This window comes from Calidris pugnax, unplaced genomic scaffold (genome assembly GCF_001431845.1).
Source record: "Calidris pugnax isolate Ruff unplaced genomic scaffold, ASM143184v1 scaffold24, whole genome shotgun sequence".
In the NCBI taxonomy this organism is placed as follows: Eukaryota; Metazoa; Chordata; class Aves; order Charadriiformes; family Scolopacidae; genus Calidris; species Calidris pugnax.
The window spans coordinates 1,923,370-1,945,068 of NW_015090922.1; the positions used below are offsets into that span (position 1 = coordinate 1,923,370).

The 21,699-nt window shown below is 45.1% G+C and overlaps 1 protein-coding gene across 1 annotated transcript; it reads left to right on the forward strand.

Annotated features, from left to right (window-relative positions):
* The first annotated feature begins 586 nt into the window (after window positions 1-586).
* On the forward strand, window positions 587-21,357 carry ACBD3 (acyl-CoA binding domain containing 3). Its single transcript, XM_014951157.1, has 8 exons — window positions 587-865; window positions 9,060-9,201; window positions 10,193-10,333; window positions 11,094-11,252; window positions 13,271-13,445; window positions 16,342-16,534; window positions 17,586-17,870; window positions 19,228-21,357. Exons 1-8 carry the CDS (start codon window positions 604-606, stop codon window positions 19,437-19,439), a joined length of 1,569 nt encoding a protein of 522 aa, XP_014806643.1. The 5' UTR covers window positions 587-603; the 3' UTR covers window positions 19,440-21,357.
* Window positions 21,358-21,699: the final 342 nt, after the last annotated feature.

Consider the following 21,699-nt stretch of genomic DNA (forward strand, 5'->3'; position numbering starts at 1 on the left):
CACATGATAACAGCAGTATCGTGGCCGGTGTTTCACGGTCACAAGGCAATCTGCCAAGTGCAGATAAAGCACTCGGAAAAATAATTGCCTTTTTTTTTTTTTTTTTTTTTTTACCCTGGCTCATTTCAGGCCTGTGTGCTGCCCGAAGCACGTTTCCTGAGAGAAAAGTCTTTCAGTGGCAGACCCCACGCTACCTGCCGGGCTACCCCAGGCCCCCCCCGACGGAGGACGGCCGGGCGGGAAGCGGGGGGGGCCGCCAGGCGCCTCACGGTGGTGGCCGCCGGAGCCCGTGAGGCGAGCGGGCCCCGGCGGGTCACAGACTCCCCCGCTCCCAGCCGGGTCAGGGCACCCCGTCCTCCTGCGGGCCGGGGCCGGGGATGGCGACAGGGATAGATCCGTCCTTGGGGACAGGGCTCGCCCCCCCCCGCCGCGGGGACGGGCCCGCCAAGGGCCTGAGGCGCCGCCCGCCAACGGCCGTGTGGGCGGGGCGTGAGGCGTTGGGCGTGGCCGGAAGTTCCGGGTCGGAGGGAACAGGAAGTCGGGACGTGGCCGCCGCAGCGGGGCAGGAGGCGGAGGGCGGGTGGGAGGCGGTGGCGGAGGAGGATGGCGGCGGTGCTGAGCTCGGACCGGCTGGAGGTCTCGGTGGACGGGCTGACGCTGAGCCCCAACGCCGAAGGGCCTCACTGTGAAGCGCGGCCGGGGGAGCCGGCGGCGGGGCGGAGCCGAGCGGGCCCCGGTTCCCCGGGCCAGGTGGAGGCCGGCGGCGAGGCGGTGGAGGAGGAGGAGGAGGCGGCGCTGAACCCGGAGCGGCGCTGGGGTTTCGCGCTGGAGGAGCTGTACGGCCTGGCGCTGCGCTTCTTCAAAGGTGAGGCCGACCGGCGACGTGGCTCGCAACCCCCCCCCCCCCCCCCCCGCGGCCCGGGGGCCCCGGTCCCCCCGGGGGGCTCCGCGCAGCCCCGCGGGGAGGCACCCCCCCCCCCCCCCCCCCCCCACCGGGACCGGGAGCCCCGGATCCCCTGGGAGCCACGGTGGGGGCGGGCGAACCGGGGCGGTGGGACGGAGGCGGCTTGTAGGGATGGGGTTTTCCGTGTGCGAGGGGCGGGAGGGAGAGCCGAGGGAGGGATGGGGGGCGCCGTGTGCCCGCTCCGAGGGGCCGGGGAGGCGTTTCCGAGGGTTTGCACCGCCCGGCCTAAAATCAGTAAAAATAATAATTAAAAAAAAATAAATCTTTGCGTGTGGCGTGCGAGGAAACACCTTGCAGAGGTAGGCGAAGAGCGCTCTCTCCTTGAGTGCCGTGGAGGCTGCTGACAGCCCGGCTGCTGGCGGGGGAGGGAGGGGGGGGAGGTTCATGCCGTCTCCGCGGGTTGTGAACTCCAGAGCCCGGCTCCGCGGCCCCCTGTGGGGCGAGACCCCGGCCCTGAGATGCCCCCGTGGGTGTCTCGGGGGCAAGCTTGGCTTGAGATCCCCCGTAGCCAGGTTTGGCTTCTGCAGGATGGCGGAGGGGGCCTCGCCGCTCTTGCTTTCCTCGGGAGGAGGAAATCCACAGTGGGGTTTTTTGAGAAAGAGCTGCTTTCACTGAGACCTTAGAGCCCCTTCCAGTCCCTAAAGGGGCTCCAGGAGAGATGGGGAGGGACTCTTGATCAGGGAGGGGAGCCACAGGATGAGGGGGAATGGTTTTAAACTGAAAGAGGGGAGATTTAGATGAGATCTCAGGAAGAAATTCTTTCCTGTGAGGGTGGTGAGACACTGGAACAGGATGCCCAGAGAAGCTGTGGCTGCCCCATCCCTGGAGGTGTTCAAGGCCAGGTTGGATGGGGCTTTGAGCAACCTGGTCTGGTGGGAGGTGTCCCTGCCCATGGCGAGGGAGTTGGAACTGGATGATCTTTAAGGTCCCTTCCAACCCAAACCATTCTGATTCTGTGATTATGTTGCAGTACAGTGTTTTAGCACCGCACAGCGATGTGTTGCTTTGCTGGGTTTTGGGCGGCTGCTGTTTAACGTGGGGCACAGCTCAGGGACTCTTAACCTGCCTGTGCTGGGGAAGAGACAGCTCTGTCCTTGGAAAGGTTGGGCTTGTGACGATCGGTTGTTAGATGGCCCCTCTGGGAAAGCTGCCACTTCTGAGGGTAAGCATACTGGCAGAACTGGGCTAGAAGGACAAAGTTGTCTATTTTCTTCACACTGGCTGACCTGCACCCTGAGAGTTGTTAGGAGCATGTAAGGCTCTAAGCAGTTTTCTTGAGCTCTGATTCTTTGACCCTGCTCTGATGCCCTTCTACAAAGTAGGTTTTTTTCCTTAGCATGGTAATATACAGAGATATGGTTCTTACAGCTTAAGAAAAAAATAAGGGATCTTAAGGCTCTTGATTTTTTTCTTTTTTTTCTTTTTTTTTTTTTTTCTTCTTGTTTGTTGTGCGGATGTCTGTTTTTGTCATTCAGGTTGACAGTTGGACAAGATGATCTTTAAGGTCCCTTCCAACCTAGAAGATTCTGTGATTCTGTGATCAGGTGTCAGCTTGGATACATTGTCATTTCTTTTTCTTTTTACCCTTTCTGTAAAACCAGCTGCTGGAAAGGGTTCTGGTTTGGTTTAATGAGCATTTGTTCTTAAAGCATGATGCAGAAAGAAATGTCTCTGCAGTAGCAAATTCCATGTTTCAGTCAACCGTGGTCTTATTTTGTATTGGCTTTAATATTCTACTGGAACCGGTATTGACAGTGTAAAAATTATGCACTATGAATTAGCTTATCTGCATTATTTATAACCTGTGTCTATTACGTCTCATGTTTTAATGAAATTTATGCTCTGCATTTATCCCCCCTTGGATGGGAAGAAGTTTGGTGGAGTGTTACTTGTGTCTAGATTCCAGTCCGTTGTGTTGTCTCAACAGTGGGTTTGTTGTTGCCTTCCTTTTAATAAAAGCTTAATTCCAATATCTTTCGTCTCACTGCTGCTCTTCTTTTAACCTTCTGCAATTTCTTGTCATGGTTTTGCTCCTAAGAGGAAAATTTTCCGTGTTCTTTAGAGTTGTCAGACTTTCCAAATGAAGGCCTGGTTCCTCTATCCTTATGGCTGGAATAAAAGTCACCTGAAGTCATTGCCCGTGTTTTCATCTGTAGTTTTTTTGCTGAAAGTAACATAACACGAGGGGTTCTATTTATAAATGTGATGGTGAGTTACAGGAGCTTGTAATACTTGGGTTACTGATTCTGCTAGCTTGCTCTGTAGCTACATGGCTCTGAAAATAACTGGTCTCGTTTCCAAAGGATTTTCATGCATCCACTGTCAAAACAACTGTGAGAGTGGGCATGCTTGTTTAGCAGCCCTGTAGATGCCAAGGAACAAACACGGATTCCTCCTTTGAGGTAAAGGAGGAACTTAGGAGGGATGTGAAGGTTGACCCATGTTGACAGATCAATGCTGAGAGCTTGTTCCTCATCATTCTTCTAAAAACGGCACTGATGTGGAGGTGGGGGTGGTCTTTGAGAAACTTTGTCTTTCTTACAGCCAGTCGGTAAGGGTGCCACGGTGTGTATTAGCTACTCACACACCTACCGTGGAACAAACAAGTGATTTGGGGCAGTGCTTGTTTGGGAAAAGAGTGGTGTTGGGATTAAATGTGATTATTGGGATGGAAGGAGCTCGGGTCGGGATACTGGAGGAGTCCCTGGCTGAGGTCAAAGGGTAAGCAGCGATCGCTAATTAAGCAGCTTCCTTTCTGCTTCAGCGTGCAGGCCGAGTTGTCTGGTTGTAACTCATGATGTTTTTACTTTTAAAGTTTAATCTGATAAAAATGCTTTGAATTTGCTTATTACAATGACTGCTAACACTTGTCTGTGGTGGCATATTGCACGTAACAGAACTGCTTGAAGAGAAGACAGGGTGGGAGTGCGTGTAAACAATGTGAGAAACACGACTGGAACCAGGCTAGGATATTAAAGAGACTCAAAAGCTACTTTATTCTGCCTCTGATAAAGACAGAAGCAGATCTGAAATGCTTGACCCTGTGTAGCTTCAACTGTCAGGCCTTGGGCTGCACGGGAGATGCGTGCAGGCTTTTTTTAGCACCCATAATGGCTTGTGAAGAAAGCTTTTCAGAATAACAGAGGCATAGAAAATAGATGGTTAATAGTGTTCCAGTCCTTTTTTTTCTGTGATAAGCAAGAGCCTTCTTTACAATACGCACTCGGTTGAGCAGGTCGACCAGCATTTTGGCTGCCATTAAGAAGCTGCTCTGCTGTGCAGTGGAGAACACAGTGGTGTTAGTGAAATGGGTACATTCCTTCGTCTCTTGGACTCTCTGTAATTGCGTGTCCTGGGGCAGCTGGCAGAGTAGAAGTGTCTCTGAGGGCTTATTCTGCCCCTTGAGCTGGGACGATCTCTGCCAGTGAAGGCACCTTCTTGAAGGTGTGAACTGTGTCCTGCAGCAGGAGGGGGTGTCTTGCTTCGCTCTGCCAACAAATCTTTTCCAGTATCAGCCTGGTTTTATGGTTTTCCACATCCTGTCATCGAAATACCATTGCACCCAACCTTCAATATATGACAGTCCCTGAAGTGCTCACGCAGTGCCTAAAGTGATTTGCAGTGCAGCAACTCTGAGTAAACAGTGTACAAACAATATCATTTTGGTATCTAAAACCTCTCCTGGTATGTTAAGTACTCTAATTTTGTTTGACTGCTCCGAGTTGTTTCGTCCCTTCCTAACAAGAATGCATCTTCAACCTCAGCAATATCTCATTCTAAATTAATTGTTTGACCTCTTCTTTTTTTTTTTTATTATTTGATGGCTTGATTGTAATTCATAACTTAAGTAGGCTCTTGTTTTCAAGACCATGAAAACCCCGCTAACGTATATCTATGTTTGATGTGAAGTTGAGCTTTGATCACGTTTAATTGGAAGGGCTGGTTGGTAACTCTTCCATTGATGCAGAACACCTTCAGAAGAGGAGAACTGGGAATGTCAGAGTGTACTGGGATCTGCAGGCAGCGATTCGCTTCTCGCGCTTCTCAGTTTTGGTCTTGCTCATTAAAACTTTGCATTTAACATCTGTGACTTCTGCTTTTAAAAGCTGTGAGGTGAAAAATCGTGCTTCACAAACTGTTCTCCAGCTTCTGCCAGGTGACTCGACTGAATGCTATCTATCCCATGGGAATTAGGCATTTAGAGTGAGTGCAGTAGGTGAAGGTGGAGTGGAAGCTGCAGTGTGTTGTGCTGTGTTTCTTACAGGAGAAAAAATCTGAAGTTATATAGGAGTAAAAGTGTTTCACACAATGCAGTCTCTTAAGTCTATTTCTTAAACTCCCTTGAGTCTAAATTTGCATTTTTATACCAACTCATGTCAACAGTTTGATGCCACGCAGGGACGTAAGCCTCTGCTATCTGCTTTGCATTACTAGTTATAGTATCTTTCTGTTTTGTTAATTACCTGTAGCTTGAGGAGGGTGGTTAGTGTTGTAAGTACTGTTTTTTTGGTGCATTGGACTGAGCGGCCCTCAATGGATCTCAGTTTTGTGGGTATCTGAACAAAGTAGCCCCTGTCAAGGAGAGCAGTGCTATGAAGAGCTGGTATTGTATAATGGTTTGGGTTGGAAGGGACCTTAAAGAACATCTAGTTCCACCCCCTGCCATGGGCAGGGACACCTCCCACCAGACCAGGTTGCTCAAAGCCCCATCCAGGGATGGGCCATCCACAACTTCTCTGGGCAACCTGTTCCAGTGTTTCACCGCTCTCCCAGAAAAGAATTTCTTCCTGAGATCTCATCTAAATCTCCCCTCTTTCAGGTTAAAACCATTCCACCTCATCCTATCACTCCCCTCCCCGATAAAGAACGTTAGGTGGGCAGGGGCCTTTCCTTCCAGGGGTGACAGCGCACTAACAGGGTGGTGTGGTTTTATGGCACCCATCGATGAGACAGGAGCTTGCAGGAACTGAGGAGCCAGTTTTTCTTCGTGTTCTGGGTGAGCTCCTTCATGTCATCAGTGAAGTACGTGTATGTGTGTATATATGGGCCCTTACTGCAGGATGCCTAAAGCATTGTAGCTCCGTAGCCTGCCTTGTTCATGTAACCATACCTATAATCACTAATCAAGTCCGATCTGTCAGTGGCTGCTGCTGAAGCATGGAGTTCAGTTGACTTGAGAAATTGCCGTTTCAGGTGAATGAGAAGCCTGCTAATCTTCTTTAAGAAAGCTGGGCCTTTTTCTGGTCCTATTGGGTCAGGCATACTGGTGGTGCCCCATCCCTGGAAGTGTTCGAGGCCAGGCTGGATGTGGCCTTGAGCAACCTGCTCTAGTGGGAGGTGTCCCTGCCCATGGCAGAGAGGTTGGAACTAGATGATCTTTGAGGTCCCTTCCAACCCTAACTATTCTATGACTGTATAGTAGCTTTGCACATCCTTTGGATTTCTCAGTGTGTTCCCTAGAGCTCTTTGAAGTTCTTCAGCTTCCTGGCGGCTGTACGAGAAGAGTGGGTAATACCCACTTAAATAACTTTGGCACTTCTAGTCGTCTGGACTCACTAATGCTCTTTTTGGCATATTAGACTTTGTAGGTGGCTTCAGGTCCTCCGGTTCAGTTTAATGGCAACACTTCCAAATCTTTGGGATAATTACACAGTGTGGCTCACGCTGAAGAATTCAACTGGAAAACGGGCTAAGCCTGTGTACAGCTTTGCTCTCTCAGCTGCCTCCAAATACTTTGAGAGTTTGCTTCTGGTCTGCATTATCCACAAGTCACTGAATGCCCATCACCTTTTCTCATCTGTCTGTTTTCCTCTCTTATTTAGCTTGCTTGGTCTTCTGCCCTTGGGTCACCGTGCTTAGTAAATGCAGATTTTTTGGCTTGTCTCAATAGTTAGGGCTTGAGGTCCAACTTCTTGTTTCTGTGAAAAAGGAGGCGTGCTACGTATAGCATGGGGAAAATTGAGGTTTTTTTTCCTCCCTTTAACCCTCCTCAGAAGCAAGCTCAAATGCTGATGATGTTAGCTGGCTGAGGTAGCAGTCTACTACAACAAATAGTTGGAGTTTTTAGCAGACAACTGCAGGTATACAGGTTGTGTAAGGTAAACTATGCCATAGGGAGCCCCTGGAGAAGCTCAGAAGCCTGGCAAAATTCCAGCGTAGTTCCCTTATCAATTGACTTGCTTTTGAGCACGCTGCCCCAGGGATATTAAGTATGATTTCAAATTGCGTGCTGTTTATTGAGGCTAATGGAGGTGATTGCTACCTACTGAGTGAATTCTGAGTTAAAGGGGGAGTGTGAAGAATTGAGGATAAAGCCAAAGGGGATACTTGAGATCCAGGGGGAGAGCTTACCAGGAGGTGGTGATCTGCATCTCCGAAGGGTCACGCACTTGTTGGGGTGGAAAGGGACCTCTGGGGGTTGCCAAGGCTTAAGTGGAATTTCCTATATTTCAGTTGGTGTTATCTGTCTCTTGTCTTTTTACTGAATACCACTGAGTAGACTCTGGTTCAGTCTTTATATCTTCCCTTCTCCACCCCAACAGATATTTTTGGAAATAGATATTTTTGTGGAGAAAGGTTTCTGGTTTTTGAAGCTGGAAGTTATATTTGCTCTAAGGTGGTGTGATGCTGGGAGAAAAGTGAATACTTGAGATTCTGGAAGAGTGAAGTGGACCTCTAGGAACGAATAATAAGTAATTAAATGCTTCCAAATTTTTTGATTCTTGCTTCAAAACAAATGGCATGCATGTAGTGGATCCTGGTGATGTTGAATAAGTCCAGTAACACACTGAACTTATTCTGTCAAAAATACAGCTTCTTGCTGTGACTTGCAAATGCTTTCCCTGGGGTGGTTTCCAATTTTCAGAAGTATTTGCTCCGAGTCTCCCAATAAGCCATCGCAGAGGTATTTCCCCTCCCCTTTTGTTCTGAGACTTGCTTCTTTTCCTGTTAATAACTCTGTTCACAAGAGTCAGCCGAGCAATTTTGCAGTATGTAAATGTCAGGCTCTAAAATTTGACTGTGAATTGGACTGTTCAGTTTGGGTCTATAAACAACTTGCTGGAAACCGGTGGCAGCTCTGCCTGCGGTTCCTGACCGAGCAGAGAGCAGTCAGTGGTACGGTCGTATGAAATGACTGTTCCTTACCTCTGGTAATAACTTCCTCGTTTCAGCCCTTCCAAAAGGAGATGATGCTTATTTATTTGTTTTCCTGTTCAAGAAAAGGGTCTTTTCTTAACAAGCAGTGTAATTACATAGAGCGGTGCCTGCTTCTTTGATTTGTTTTGACAGTTTAAATGTGCCGAGGTAAGTCCTAGCTGACTAACTCATGTGTAATCTTAAATCAATGCAAGTCTCTTCTTACCAATAAATGCGTGGCAGGATCTAACTGGGACTGCTTCAGAAGGCGTTGGCGTGGAGTCACTGGAATTCTGATTATGTTCAGGCTTATGCTGCCCGTGTCTTATGGCCAGAGCTCCCTGTACGTGTTGGTGCCGATGGAGTCACCTCTAGGAGTTTTCCTTGAGAGGGGTTATTCCAACTGCCTTGGCAAAGTGCCACAGTCAAATTCCCTGAAGGAAAACTCTCCCTTCGTTCTAATTTTTCCTCTCTGCCGTTTTCCTTGCCTCAAACCTTGCTCGTTCCTCTTCCATCAGTGTGAAGAACTTGAAAGGAGAGCAGTCTATAAAGTTAACATCAAACCTTTCTTTGTGGAAAATCCTTCCTATCCACACTACAATAGACTTGGCAGACACATTTGAATTCAAGTTAAGGTTTTTAAATATTTCAGCGATATAGATCCATATGGTATGGTGTTCAACTTATTAACATAAATATTTAGGTGATAACTTGCTGGCTGAGATTGACTCTAGATGAAAAACACCTCAAAATTAAGTTTCTGCAGCTGAAGTAGGTGTGTTTCTTCTGGACAGATCTATATTTTATTTGACTAGAACTGACTTAATTTGTCTAACCTTTTGTGACTTATCTTTCTTACTCCTTTTTCACAGATGAAATCACGATAGCGGTTATAAAAAATGCTCTTTGCTGTCCTGTGCTTGTTTAATCACAGTGAAACTTTTTTTTTTTTCTGCAGAAAAAGATGGCAAAGCCTTTCATCCAACATATGAAGAAAAACTCAAACTTGTGGCACTGCACAAGCAGGTTCTGCTGGGACCATATAACCCTGACACTTGCCCTGAAGTCGGATTCTTTGATGTGCTGGGGAATGATAGAAGGTAAAAAGGGCTGGTGCTCTTCTTGATCTTAACTCGGCTTTTCCTGTCGGAAGAAAACATCATCCCATTTCCACGATAAAATAAGTATGTTGGTTGGGTCAATGTGTGTGTGTGGTAGTGGAAAGCGAGCGGCCTCTTCACATACATCTCAGGAATCTGAGTCACAATTCAGTAAAGGAGCTAACAGAAGATTATTGGGTTTTTTAAACTACATTAGGAAAAGCTGCTGTACCTACAGTCTGATTTCTCATAGCAGTTTAGGACTTGGCTAGCTGTGCATGGCTGCAGCAGGCCAAGCCTTTTTGCCAACGGTAACAGTATTCACTGTAGCTTTTGTTAACACCGAGGATAACTTCTGAAATCAGATATCTGATGCATTCAGGCTCTGAGTAAATTTTGATGAGCTCTGGGCAGTCTCAGGCACGTCTCTTGTATCACTTGCAGTTCGGGCAGCAGTTTTCTAGTTCGTTGTTGCTATTTCTAGTTGGGAAGGCAACAGGCAACACGGCCCTGGCTTCTCAGAGCTCAACCGGGTGCACTGCTTTTGCCCAGAGGGATGCAGCTTTCCTTTAGGAATATCCAGGCTGTTGCATTCACCTAACTGAAGGGCTATAATTGATGTATATTACCATGTTTATTCATCCAGGAAAATATTTGCATTTTTTCCATGAATTAGAGTGAAAGAAGGGTAAAAAAATATTTCGGGTTCATTTGTAGCCGGGAAGTTGTTGAACATAGTTCAAAATGCTAAGTAGGGTCGGTGGTACATATGTGATTTCATATAAGCACTGGGTTATGTCTGTTTGAAAGAGTTGTTCTGGTGCAGGCAGAGGAGAGCAGTGTGCCTTTGGGAAAAAGTTGTTGGTTCTCTGAAACTGCATGTGGTAAAGTTTGATCCCTGCTCTCCCAACTTCTTTTTTTCTTTGAGTTCCCAGAGTTCACTATTGAAAAGTTGAGTCTTTTGTTATTTCAGCTGATTTCTCTCTCTCAGGAAGGAATGGGCTGCCCTTGGAAACATGTCCAAGCAAAAAGCTATGACGGAATTCGTTAAGCTCCTGAATAGGTGCTGCCACTTGTTTTCAACATATGTCACTTCCCACAAGATAGAGAAAGAAGAACAAGAAAAGAAAAGGTAATGTTTGAGTCCTTTGAGGTTGAAGTATATTAAGTGTATAATCTTGAGCTGTGGACGGTGTCACAGCTGGCTTAGGTTGAAGTTGTCTTGGCAAGAGAAATGCTTGATGCTCAGGTCTCTGGGATACCATTTAATCTCTTTAAACCTTTTTATTTTTGCCTATTTATTTTGATTGTTTCTGAGGTGAAGACACCTAGAATATAAGCAGTTTTTAAAATTTTTGCTGATAGTGTTGTCCGCTTAAGAAACACATGCTTCACAAAATGTCTGCTCTTATAGGACTGTGGACTAAATTTATATAGAATGTGAAATTGTCAGGTGCTTTAAACTCCTCTTCTAGTATGGGTTAGCAACTTGACAAAGGCTGTCTTCTACATTCATTTACATATCATGTGATTATTAAGCTATAATATCTGGGTAGTTATTGAACGTTAAAGCTTGGAAGATGTGTTTAAGGTTTCCAGGTAATTTTTTCTACTGCTCTCTGCCACAGATAGTGTAGTAACAGGTTAGAATGAATATCAAATTATAATACAAAATTCACACTTGTCGTACTGCAGAGTGCAGTAAAACTAAACAGGAATCTGTTTTCTTCTTGTGTCCGATAAGACACTTCTCCAGGACAACTTAAGTGGGAGGAGATGATACCAAACAAAAAGCCTTATTGGGCAGGCAAAAGGCATGTTACAGCATGTTGAAAATAACTCACCCTAGGGTTGTAGGAATGCTGAAATAGCTTATTGAGTGGATGTTGCAGAAGAGAAGAGGAGGAACGAAGGCGGCGTGAAGAAGAGGAGCGTGAGCGTTTACAAAAAGAAGAAGAAAAGCGTAGGCGAGAAGAAGAGGAAAGACTAAGAAGGGAAGAAGAAGAGAGGAGGAGAATAGAGGAGGAACGGCTTCGGATGGAACAACAGAAGTGAGTAGCTGAAACAAATAACACTTCAAAGAAAATGACTGCCTTGCACTTGTGGCAATTATCTCACTTTTAAAATAGTTATGCTGGAACTGAATACCTGAAGTTCAGAGCAGTGCCATTTGCATCCTTAGTTAAGAGGGACACGGTTTGCAGAGAATAATTATTCTAATGCATTATTGTGTGCAGCCTTCTCAGATGAAAGTGCCAGAAAAAAACTTTGTTTAATGAGAAGCTCTGGGGTTTTTTGAATTCAGGGGCTGCGCTTCATGAAAACTTGTGGCTCTGCTTCTTAAATGATGAGTGCTGCACTCGGCTGAGTGGAGTTAGGTGGCCAGCTGGAAGTGCTATTTGAACTGTGACTTGAAAATTTCTTAACCTTTCACAGAAGATGAAGCCTAGAAGGGTAACTGCAGTTCAGTGGAGTGTTTGGAATGCATGGCTGAAATTTTCTAACTTGGTAGTCTAGCACTACCTCCTTAAAGGTGCTCTCCTTCTGGGAAGTGTAAAATATCTGCAGATCTCATTTGTACATTAGCAATCACTGGATTTTAGAGTCTTTCTAAAAGAAGTGCAAAATTCACATTCAAATGCACTTAACCTCTGTTTGTAGCCTCAACTGAATTGTTTACTTAGAATTCTCTAGTTATATTACATTGTTCCCATCACATCCAGATGCTGTAAACGTGGATCTAGCTTTGTACGTATAATATTTAAAGGAATAGTGAATTATCAAAGCTGTTCTGCATCAGTCAGCAACCATTTCCCATAATAAAAATGTCTTTGCAGGGGGTTTCTCTGAAGTAGGTCCTGCACTTTGCTACATAGTGCTTTTGAGAAGGGAGCAAATAATTAATCCATTAGTTTTTCTGTTTGTATTTTACACTCCTCTGGTCCTCACAGTGTTAAACAGACGTAAATAAGAGAGAACACAACAGAAAAACATTACATAGTGCTAAGTAACAAGTGGTATGCCTTGAAATTAAGAGATTACTGGTTTTTTTATGTGAATAGCAATTGTGTATTAAGTGTTTGTAACAGGTTACAGAGACAAAAAATTTAGATGGAAAATGAATGTGGATACATATACACAGGCTAAGCGTATCTAAAGTCACAGTTTTGCTGAAATAGTAAATCTTGCCCTTTAGGTTACAAACCAGTGTAATGCTGGAGCTTTTAGAGGATGATTTTGGGGGAAGGAAGAAAGACAGGAAACAAAGAATTACTCCTGCATTTGTTTGGTACTGTTTTCTTCCTCTGAAGTGTTGATAGCTGGTCACTGATGGATGTAACGAGGCACAGAACGAACTTTGGATCTAGTTATTCACTATATATCCTCTGTTAGCCCTCTGGAGACAGGAGGAAAGCTGAGCTTGTGTATAAGTGACCCACATATTCCTCCTGAAGTTTGAGCACTCGAGTTTATTGGAGGCACAGACACCCTATTTGGCAGCATTTTTTTTTATTCCTCGATTAGGCCACAGTCGGTCATGCTTTTCCTATGTTTGCATACTGTCCTGGGAAATTAAGGTAGTAGTGTGGTGTGGTGTTCTTAGATTCACCAGAAAGCATTGCTGTGCTGTACCACAGCAGATCTCTTTTTACCAATATTTGTAGAAGAGCTGCTAGAAGCATGGCTTCTCCATGTTTTCTGGAGGAACCCAATCTGGGATTTTTCTCCTTGATTGTTTGAGAAATTTAGTCACGCGTTTTTCTAGCACTACCTTGTTATCAGACTACAGATTGAGAATTATGTAACAGCTCTTTTTTAAACACTTGATGTTTTCAAATACTGGGTAGAAACGTTGCTCCCTCCTTTATATTCTGAGCATATTTTTAGGAGAAATTCACATTGACGTTACTTCTGGGCTCTGCTCCATCATTACGTAGATTTGTTTTAATTGGTTTTCCCAGGAATTAAATTAACTCTTCTTTGAGGCCACTTAAATTACTTAAGTACAGGGATTTCCCCAATACTCTCAGCTGTTTGTAATCTCCAAACTCTCCTCCCACCGATGTAGGCAGCAGATCATGGCAGCCCTGAACTCCCAGACCGCCATCCAGTTCCAGCAGTACGCGGCCCAGCAGTATCCGGGCAACTACGAGCAGCAGCAGATCCTAATTCGGCAGCTCCAGGAACAGCATTATCAGCAATACATGCAGCAGTTGTATCAAGTCCAGCTTGCACAGCAACAGGTATGACTGACCAGCTGAGAAATTGAGGGTTTTTTGTTTTGGTTTTTTTTTTTTTGTTCCAGGCTGTCTTTGTGAGATGTTAATTTGTCTATGCTTACCCCCTTGAAATAATTGCTACAAGGAGAGTGGTGAGGCACTGGGACAGGTTGCCCAGAGAAGCTGTGGCTGCCCCATCCCTGGAGGTGTTCAAGGCCAGGCTGGATGGGGCTTTGAGCAACCTCGTCTAGTGGGAGGTGTCCCTGCCTATGGCAGGGTGGGTTGGGAACTAGATGTTCTTTAAGGTCCCTCCTAAACTAAACCATCCTATGATTCTGTGACCTGGATCTGGAACTGCCAGCCTAAGGTCTATTGTTCTTGAGCTAAAGACTTAACAGGAAATTAGTTACTGAATTTTCAGTCATTTGTATTTTGATGAGCCTGATGCCCTTAGCCAAAGAACTGTCCAAGGAAGGAAGCTGTGTTGATCCCATGTGGAGGAATCTGTGTGAACCATATGAACCTCATGATGTTCAACACGGCCAAGTGCAAGGTCCTGCAGTTGGGTCAGGGTGGTCCCCAGTATCTGTACAGACTGGGGGATGAATGTAATGAGAGCAGCCCTGCCGAGATGGACTTGGGGATACTGGTGGATGAAAAACTGGATATGAGCTGGCAATGGGTTCTTGCAGCCCGGAAAGCCAACTGTATCCTAGGCTGCATCACAAGAAGCGTGGCCAGAGGGTTGAGGGAGGTGATCCTGCCCCTCTGCTCTGGTGAGACCCCACCTGGGGTACTGTGTCTAGCTTTGGAGTCCTCAGCACAGGAAGGACATGGACCTGTGGGAACAGTTCCAGAGGAGGCCACAAAAATGGTCAGAGGGCTGGAGCACATCTCTCATGAAGACGGGCTGAGTTGAGGTTGTTCAGCCTGGAGAAGAGAAGGCTCTGGGAAGACCTTATTGTAGCCTTTCAGTATATAAAAGGGGTTTATAGGAAAGACAAATACAGACCTTTTCACCAGGGCCTGTAGTGACAGGACAAGGGGCAGTGGTTTTAATCTGAGAGAGTGTAGGTTTAGAATTGGACATAAAGAAGAATTTTTTTTACAGTGAGGGTGGTGAGGCACTGGACCAGGTTGCCCAGAGAAGTTGTGGATGCCCCATCATTGGAAGTGGTGAAGGTCAGGTTGAATGGAGCTTTGAGCAGCCTGATCTAGTGAAAGATGTCCCTGCAAGTTGGATTAGATGACCTGTAAAAGTCCCTTCCAAACCACGATTTGATGGAGTTGAGGTGGTATAGGGCAGTCAGAGGCTTCCTGCCCTTTTGTAGTCACTCATGAAGATTAACGACACCTTGGTACCAGTACTTTGATGCTGTTGTAAACGAAAGCTATAGCCTCATCAGCCTTGTCCTCGATGCCTTCTGTAATTGATACTGCTCCCTTGAGACTGGGATGTCAGAGATGCTGCTGCCAGTTTTTTTTTCAATGGTCTCAGCACTGCTCCTTTCAATCGTGGCCGGCTGCTCTCCATGTACAGCAGACTAATGCCCTCCGAGACCTGGGGCAAAACAGCCTTTCATTTACGGTGTTTTTACAAAATAGTAACTCTGTCAGGCATTGAAGCTTATCTTTCAAATCTCTACTTGTAGAGGAAAGGATAAAAAGAAGCATGTAACAGAGCTAAAATTATCTAATTCTACTTGGGGCTTTCCTGAAGACTCGGGGAGCCTCTGAAACACTTCTGAGGAATACTTTCCTTTCAGATGCTTGTAGCTCAGCTGCCTTGGGATCTGTTAGTGCAGTTTAAAAGTGCTGTTCTGTCATGGTTGCTCACAGATCAGCTTGTGTTACAATTAATTTTGGGAAGGCTGTATGCAATAGTTTTCTAGCAGAGTTCTCACTGCTTTACATTGTTTCAGTGCCTAGAACTGCTGTGGTAGAAGGTGGGTCTAGGCAGCATCTGTACAATTGTGCTCAAATTTGAAATATAACTCATGTCTGACTATATTGCCTTCATACCCCTTCAGGATATCTATATTCTATTTGTTCATCAAAATCTGTGCTTATTAGGCTATTCTTTAAAGAATGTACTCTCAATTATACCTTTTCCCTGTCCCAACAAAAAAGCCTATGTAATCTCTCTGTACTGATAAGGGGAGTAAGCCTTGAAGCTAAAGGGGTAATGCATCCTACTTAAATCCAAAAGGATGGCTGTTACCTTGTATGATCTTGTTTTAGGTGTATTTAATCCTTTGCTGCAATCCTTTGCAGCATGATACATTCCATCTGAACCGTTTTGTTGTACATAAGTCATATTCTAAAAGCAACACCTCTGAGCTTTAATAACTCTTCTCCCAGACCACTCAGTCCTTGTGGCTCTTACTCTTCCTGCTTTCATGTTAAATAACTGCCTGTGTCAAGCATCGTGGATTTGATAGAGAATCCTGCTGAGCCAGTTAACTCACAAATGGGCAAGTACTTAATAGACTTTAAGTAATTCCAGATCTTTTTAGACCTGGATGAGCTCAGGCCAGAACCCTTTCAGCTCAGTGGGAAAAAATCAGCAAACAAGTCATCGCTTTTGGTTTTGAAAGAAATGTTATAGGAGTTTATTGAAATGCAGAACTTCTGTACTTGAGTGCAAAAGTCTATTTTATGTGCCCTAATTAAGTTGAAAGTTGAATCTTTTTGTTCAGATCGTATCCATCAGCATAGAACAGACAGTCTTTGCTTTCCCTGATACTTAGCCTGTGTAATTCTCACTGGTTGATGTGTGCTGCTTCTGGTTTTTCATGTCAAGCTCCCCTGTGGGATGGAGGGCAACACTTAAACACATAAAGGCACTATTTATTTATTTTTTTATAGAGAGATTCTTGGGAGGTTTGGGGTTTACTTGACTTAATTTCTGTCGTTTTAGGCAGCCTTACAAAAGCAGCAGGAGGTGGTTGTGGCAGCGACAGGGACACCTCTGACTACTGCGTCGAAGGTGAATGCCCCCGCCCCAGGGGACACCCCATCAATTAATGGGCAGGCCAGTGCGCATGCGGAGAGCCCCGAAAAAGAGCTGGATCCCGAGGCTTTGGAAGAAGCACTGGAGAATGGACCAAAAGGTAGGACTAGCTAGATTCTTTAATTTTTAAAAAACGACATAGGATGCAGATATCTTAAGTATGGTTACTGTGGCTCTTTGCTTGGCTTCGTCAGGCTGTTCAAGAGCTAGGTTTGATTCCTGGGTACGGTTTTTCTCAAGGGAGAACAACATTGCATAAGGAAAACTCGGCTTTGAGGGGGAAGGAAAGGGGAAGCAGCAAAAGCAGGCAAAGTGAATGGGACCCAGAACCTCCTTTCACTCTTGATTTGAAGGAAAGAAGCATAAAAGTTCTAGCTGAAAGCTGTTTTGTGCAGAAATGCGTTCACTCTTATTTGAACTCAGGTCAAAACGGAGTGATCTATCATTGCAGATTAAAATAAAGGCAAATCCTCCTTACTCTCTCTGAATGCTGCCCTACCTATGGCTTAGTCCTGTCCTGTGTGCAGTCTGGACTGCTGTCCCCTCACATTACCCATCTTCCTCAGGCAGCTTCTAGGAAGCTGTGGAAGAGGAGCAGGAAAAGTAGCCTCCCAGCAGCACTTGCATCGCTGGTGTTTCTGGGTGATACCTCTATACTTCCATCCCCAACCAGTAGTTCCTCAAAAGACTTGCTTGGATCCCAGTATGGAACCATCACTACTACAGTCTCTGTCTACATAATGAGGTATTCAGTTATTATAGTCAATATTTGATAATTTCTAGACGAATCCACAACCCCTCATTCTGTCACATTAAAGATCCTTTCAGTGAAGGGTTCTGTGCAATGTAACCCCATCACCTGTAGCAGTAGATCTGTCTTCTGAGTCTTTTCTGCCTAAGCACTGTCGGTTTAAATGTGGCAGATGGGTAAACTGGTAGGATTTGAGTGTGCAGTGTTATGTCTAAACCTGCACTGCATTTCATGCAAGTTTCAACTGTGAAAAGATGTTTCTTCAGTAAAAATAATTAAAAAAAACTTAATTGGAAGCAACTCTAATGCTTGTCCTCAAGTGCCCGTAAGGCACACCTAAGTATTCAGCACATATAACCGATAAAAAGCTTACCTGGGGTATTTCCTCCCCTCTCTCCAGATGCTGTTCCAGTGATAGCTGCCCCATCGATGTGGACACGGCCCCAGATAAAAGACTTCAAGGAAAAAATCCGTCAGGATGCAGACTCCGTGATCACAGTGGGCCGAGGAGAAGTGGTTACAGTCAGAGTACCAACTCACGAAGAGGGGTCCTACCTCTTTTGGGAGTTTGCTACAGACAATTATGACATTGGTTTTGGGGTGTATTTTGAATGGACAGACTCCCCTAATACTGCAGTCAGTGTGCATGTCAGCGAATCCAGTGATGATGAGGATGAAGAAGAAGGTAAGCATGCTTATTTACATAAACTGCCAGTCCTGCAGAGCTTGCCATGGGGGAAATCCCCAATTGATTGTCTTGTGAAATCTCCTCGTTTCCCCAACATCCATCTAGCTGGAATCATGTCTTCAAGTATGAAGAGGAAGTGCAATTCTGAAAGTAACTTCATTCACCTCATTTGGTCACAGGTTAAAGCAGTTGAGGGTGGGGAGATCCTTTTCCTAAGTTTTGCTTACTCCTTAGTGTGCCCTCTTGTCCAGTTCAGCACGCTGAATTGAAATGTGTGCCATAATAGAGCTAGTGGATCTGCACACTGAAAAAAAAGAAGTCCTGCTCTGCTCTTTGTGAACTTTTTAAGGGGGAAATTTTCCTTGAGACTTCAGCAAACCAGCTTAAAAGCGCAATTCCTGGTAGTGGCCAGGTCACAGCCTTTACCTACAGGGGAGGTCAGCATACCATCCGAAAAATAACATTTTGAAACGAGGGTGTGATTTGCTTAGAAGGAACTGCTCTGACATAGGAAGCAGTGGCCTTCTGCATATTACTATTAAGTAATCAGTAATAGTGAGTATGTCAGAATCCTCAGCACTGGAAGGACATGGACCTGTTGGAGCTGGTCCAGCAGAGGCCATGAAGATACTCCGGGGCTGAAGCCCCTCTGCTGTGGGGACAGGCTGAGAGAGTTGGGGGTGTTCAGCCTGGAGAAGAGAAGGCTCCAGGGAGACCTTAGAGCCCCTTCCAGTCCCTAAAGGGGCTACAGGACAAATGGGGAGGGACTCTTGATCAGGGAGGGGAGCCATAGGACAAGGGGAAACGGTTTTAAACTGAAAGAGGGGAGATTTAGATGAGATACTAGGAAGAAATTCTTTCCTGTGAGGGTGGTGAGACACTGGAACAGGTTGCCCAGAGAAGCTGTGGCTGCCCCATCCCTGGAGGGGTTCAAGGCCAGGCTGGATGGGGCTTGGAGCAACCTGGTCTGGTGGGAGGTGTCCCTGCCCATGGCAAGGGGGGTTGGAACTGGATGATCTTTAAGGTCCCTTCCAATGCAAACCATTCTGTGATTAATGTGGAGTAATATCTTAATGAAAGCTAGAGCTCAACATCTCTCTGAATTGACTCAGCTGTGCTGGGCAGAGGGGTGTGGTGGGTTTTAATATCAAACTGCAAAATTAATGATAAAGTGAGCATGATTATTGTTCCTGCTGCTTGTGAATGCTTTAGCCACAGCCCTGGTATGAACCCCTTCAACTCGTCTGACTTCTAAACTAACAAAGAGTCTCTTGTCCACTGCAGATCAGTCTGACTCGCACTTGTAAAGCATCCACCCATGTTAACTGACACTTTTTTTTTTTCTCCCTTGCAGAAAATACTAGCAATGAAGAAAAAGCCAAAAAGAATGCCAACAAGCCTCAGCTAGATGAAATAGTGCCTGTGTACAGACGAGACTGTCACGAAGAAGTGTATGCTGGCAGCCACCAGTACCCAGGGAGAGGAGTTTATCTCCTCAAATTTGACAACTCCTACTCTCTATGGAGGTCAAAAACAGTTTACTACAGAGTTTATTATACTAGATAAAGGTGTGGCTGTGTCCGAGGCTGGGCTGTGCAGAAGATGTCGTTTTATTTGGAATTTTTCTTCAAAGCATAATGGATCCTTTTGAGTCTGTGCTTTACCCTGTCTGTATCTGTATGGTTTGTGTGAACTTTAACAAGTAGACACTGGGATCTTCCTGCTCCGTGACACTAATGCATATTGCATTGGGCTTAACACAGGATCCCCCCGGCCCTTTTGGGTGCTGGAGTTAACCAGTGGAAGGTGTTGGCTCCAGCCCTAAGGTCACATCAGTTGCATTTGTTAAAGCCTCATGAAAAAAAGAAGGGGGGGGAGGGAGTTGCTGGCTCACTGGCTGGGTGATCTGATGTTTCCAGGTCTGGATGCTTTGAATAACTTGTTAACGGTTAACTTAAAGGTCCCGTCAATAACTGGTAGATTTGGATGCAGTTTTTTGCTGTGTAGCAAGTTTCTCTCTTAACTGTAATTGAATGTCAGACTTTTACACCATTAAAACTTGAAACTTTTAAGTTGATGCAGTTTAGAAACAAGTTGTCTCGCTTCTGTCCTCATCGAAGAAGAAACATTCAGTTCCTTAAACCAGGGTAGTGACGAAGGAAAGGATGAACAGCATCCTGAGAGCACAGCAAATCACCTCTTCTGGAGGTGTAAACTGAACGACAACTAAAAGTATAGGTAACAAGAAGAACCTTAATCTCTCTGCCCCGCTGCTAACCCTAGAATAAAAAAGGTCATTTTTTTGAGGTTTTGAACTAGGGCACAAACTATTTCTAAATTTGGTGGGTTTTTAATGGGGTGGACTTAAAATAATTAAAAAAGTACAAACCTGAAACCAGTTTTCTGCACGACGTTCTGGTTTGTCTGTTTTCGTAAAGCCTGAATAAGCACGTTGGGCATCTGAAGAACAGTAAGTCACTTTGATAAAGTATAGGAGTTAATGTTGCACTAATTATGGAAATCGCTGTCAGTCCGTTTTAGTCTGAACTGGTGATACTTGGGCACAGACTTTCTGCTTTAATCCCTGTCTGCAGAAAGGCCGAGTGCACGTACAGATACTTAACAATGTAGCTTTAATCTCAATTTCTTAGGGTTTGATTGGGGCATTTCACGTTTTCTGGAGTGGAAAAATGCAGGTGGCTGCTCGACTTGAGGCTGTGGTAAGAATCTGCTCTCCGTGGAGCCCTGGGCCCCAGGGGTGATGAGTTGTGGTGGCGACCACCATAAGTGCTCCCTTTGTGGGAAACGCACTTTGTTACCAAAAGAAAATGGTTAATTTGAGTCCTTCACATCAGTTCCCGCAGTGAGACTTCCATTGATTAGCTGCAGCATGTACAGTTCCGTGGTAAAGGATGTTGAGTTTGCAGGATTTGTTTGAATAATCAGTTTGTACATACATGATACTTTTATTTTTATTTTCTCGTACCAACCATGGAGATCCTTCTCCTAGAGCGCTTAACCTTGTCATCTTGCGTTTGGTTCAGCAACACCGTACCGGCTTAGAGCTAGTTAGTGCTGCTTTATCCAAAAACACTGTACAATGTTCTGCTCTTGTGTACATACAGTATATAAACCATGAATTTAGAAAGTACCTTGCTTTTAAAGAAAACTGTATTTAATGTAAAAAAAAAAAAACTTTTAAAAAGGCAGGCACTAATATATTTCTTCTGGTCTTCAGTTTAAATTTTTTTTTTTGTCCATACAAAAATGTTATGACTTTTTCCTCTAAGAATATCTGTTCTTGGGAGTGGTGTTTGTCGCTTTAAATGGCAGCACTTACTGTCATGTGTTGGATGTTAGAACTTTTACGTTTTCAGACTTTTTTTTTTTATTGCCTCTGGCTGTTGATTAGTACAGTACAAGTGCGATTTCAAGATACCTTGAGATAGTATTTAATCCTAATTAAAAATACATTTATCTGTAATGCTGTTGGCTTTTTATTAATTTGGCAACCTTGGCATTGCTGCGTATGGCTGTTCAGCTGAGATAAGCTTGTCATCTTCCCTCTCATTTTTTAAAATTCAGTGCTGTGTAATAAACACTGTGGTTTAAGCAGCCAAACGACTCGGGCCAAAGGCTCTGGATGAGAAGTGCTGCTGTCTCATGGGATGAGGCCCCATTGTGGATGCTTGAAGAGCTCGTAATGGCTTTGGTTTTTTGGAATTGATCTTCTGTAGCAGGAAGGGTTGGATCTGGGCAGCCAAAAGTTAGAAGCAATTTATGGCTGGAAGAAAGGAGCCTGCCCTTGGCCCCAAAGGTGAAAAGG

What these genes read in the sequence shown, in the direction of transcription:
- ACBD3 (XM_014951157.1), top strand. Translation starts at nt 604, where the DNA reads ATGGCGGCGGTGCTGAGCTCGGACCGGCTGGAGGTCTCGGTGGACGGG. An exon ending in GTGCTGGGGAATGATAGAAG is followed by an intron (nt 9,202 to 10,192) that starts GTAAAAAGGGCT and finishes TCTCTCTCTCAG; the next exon opens with GAAGGAATGGGCTGCCCTTG. An exon ending in TCCAGCTTGCACAGCAACAG is followed by an intron (nt 13,446 to 16,341) that starts GTATGACTGACC and finishes CTGTCGTTTTAG; the next exon opens with GCAGCCTTACAAAAGCAGCA.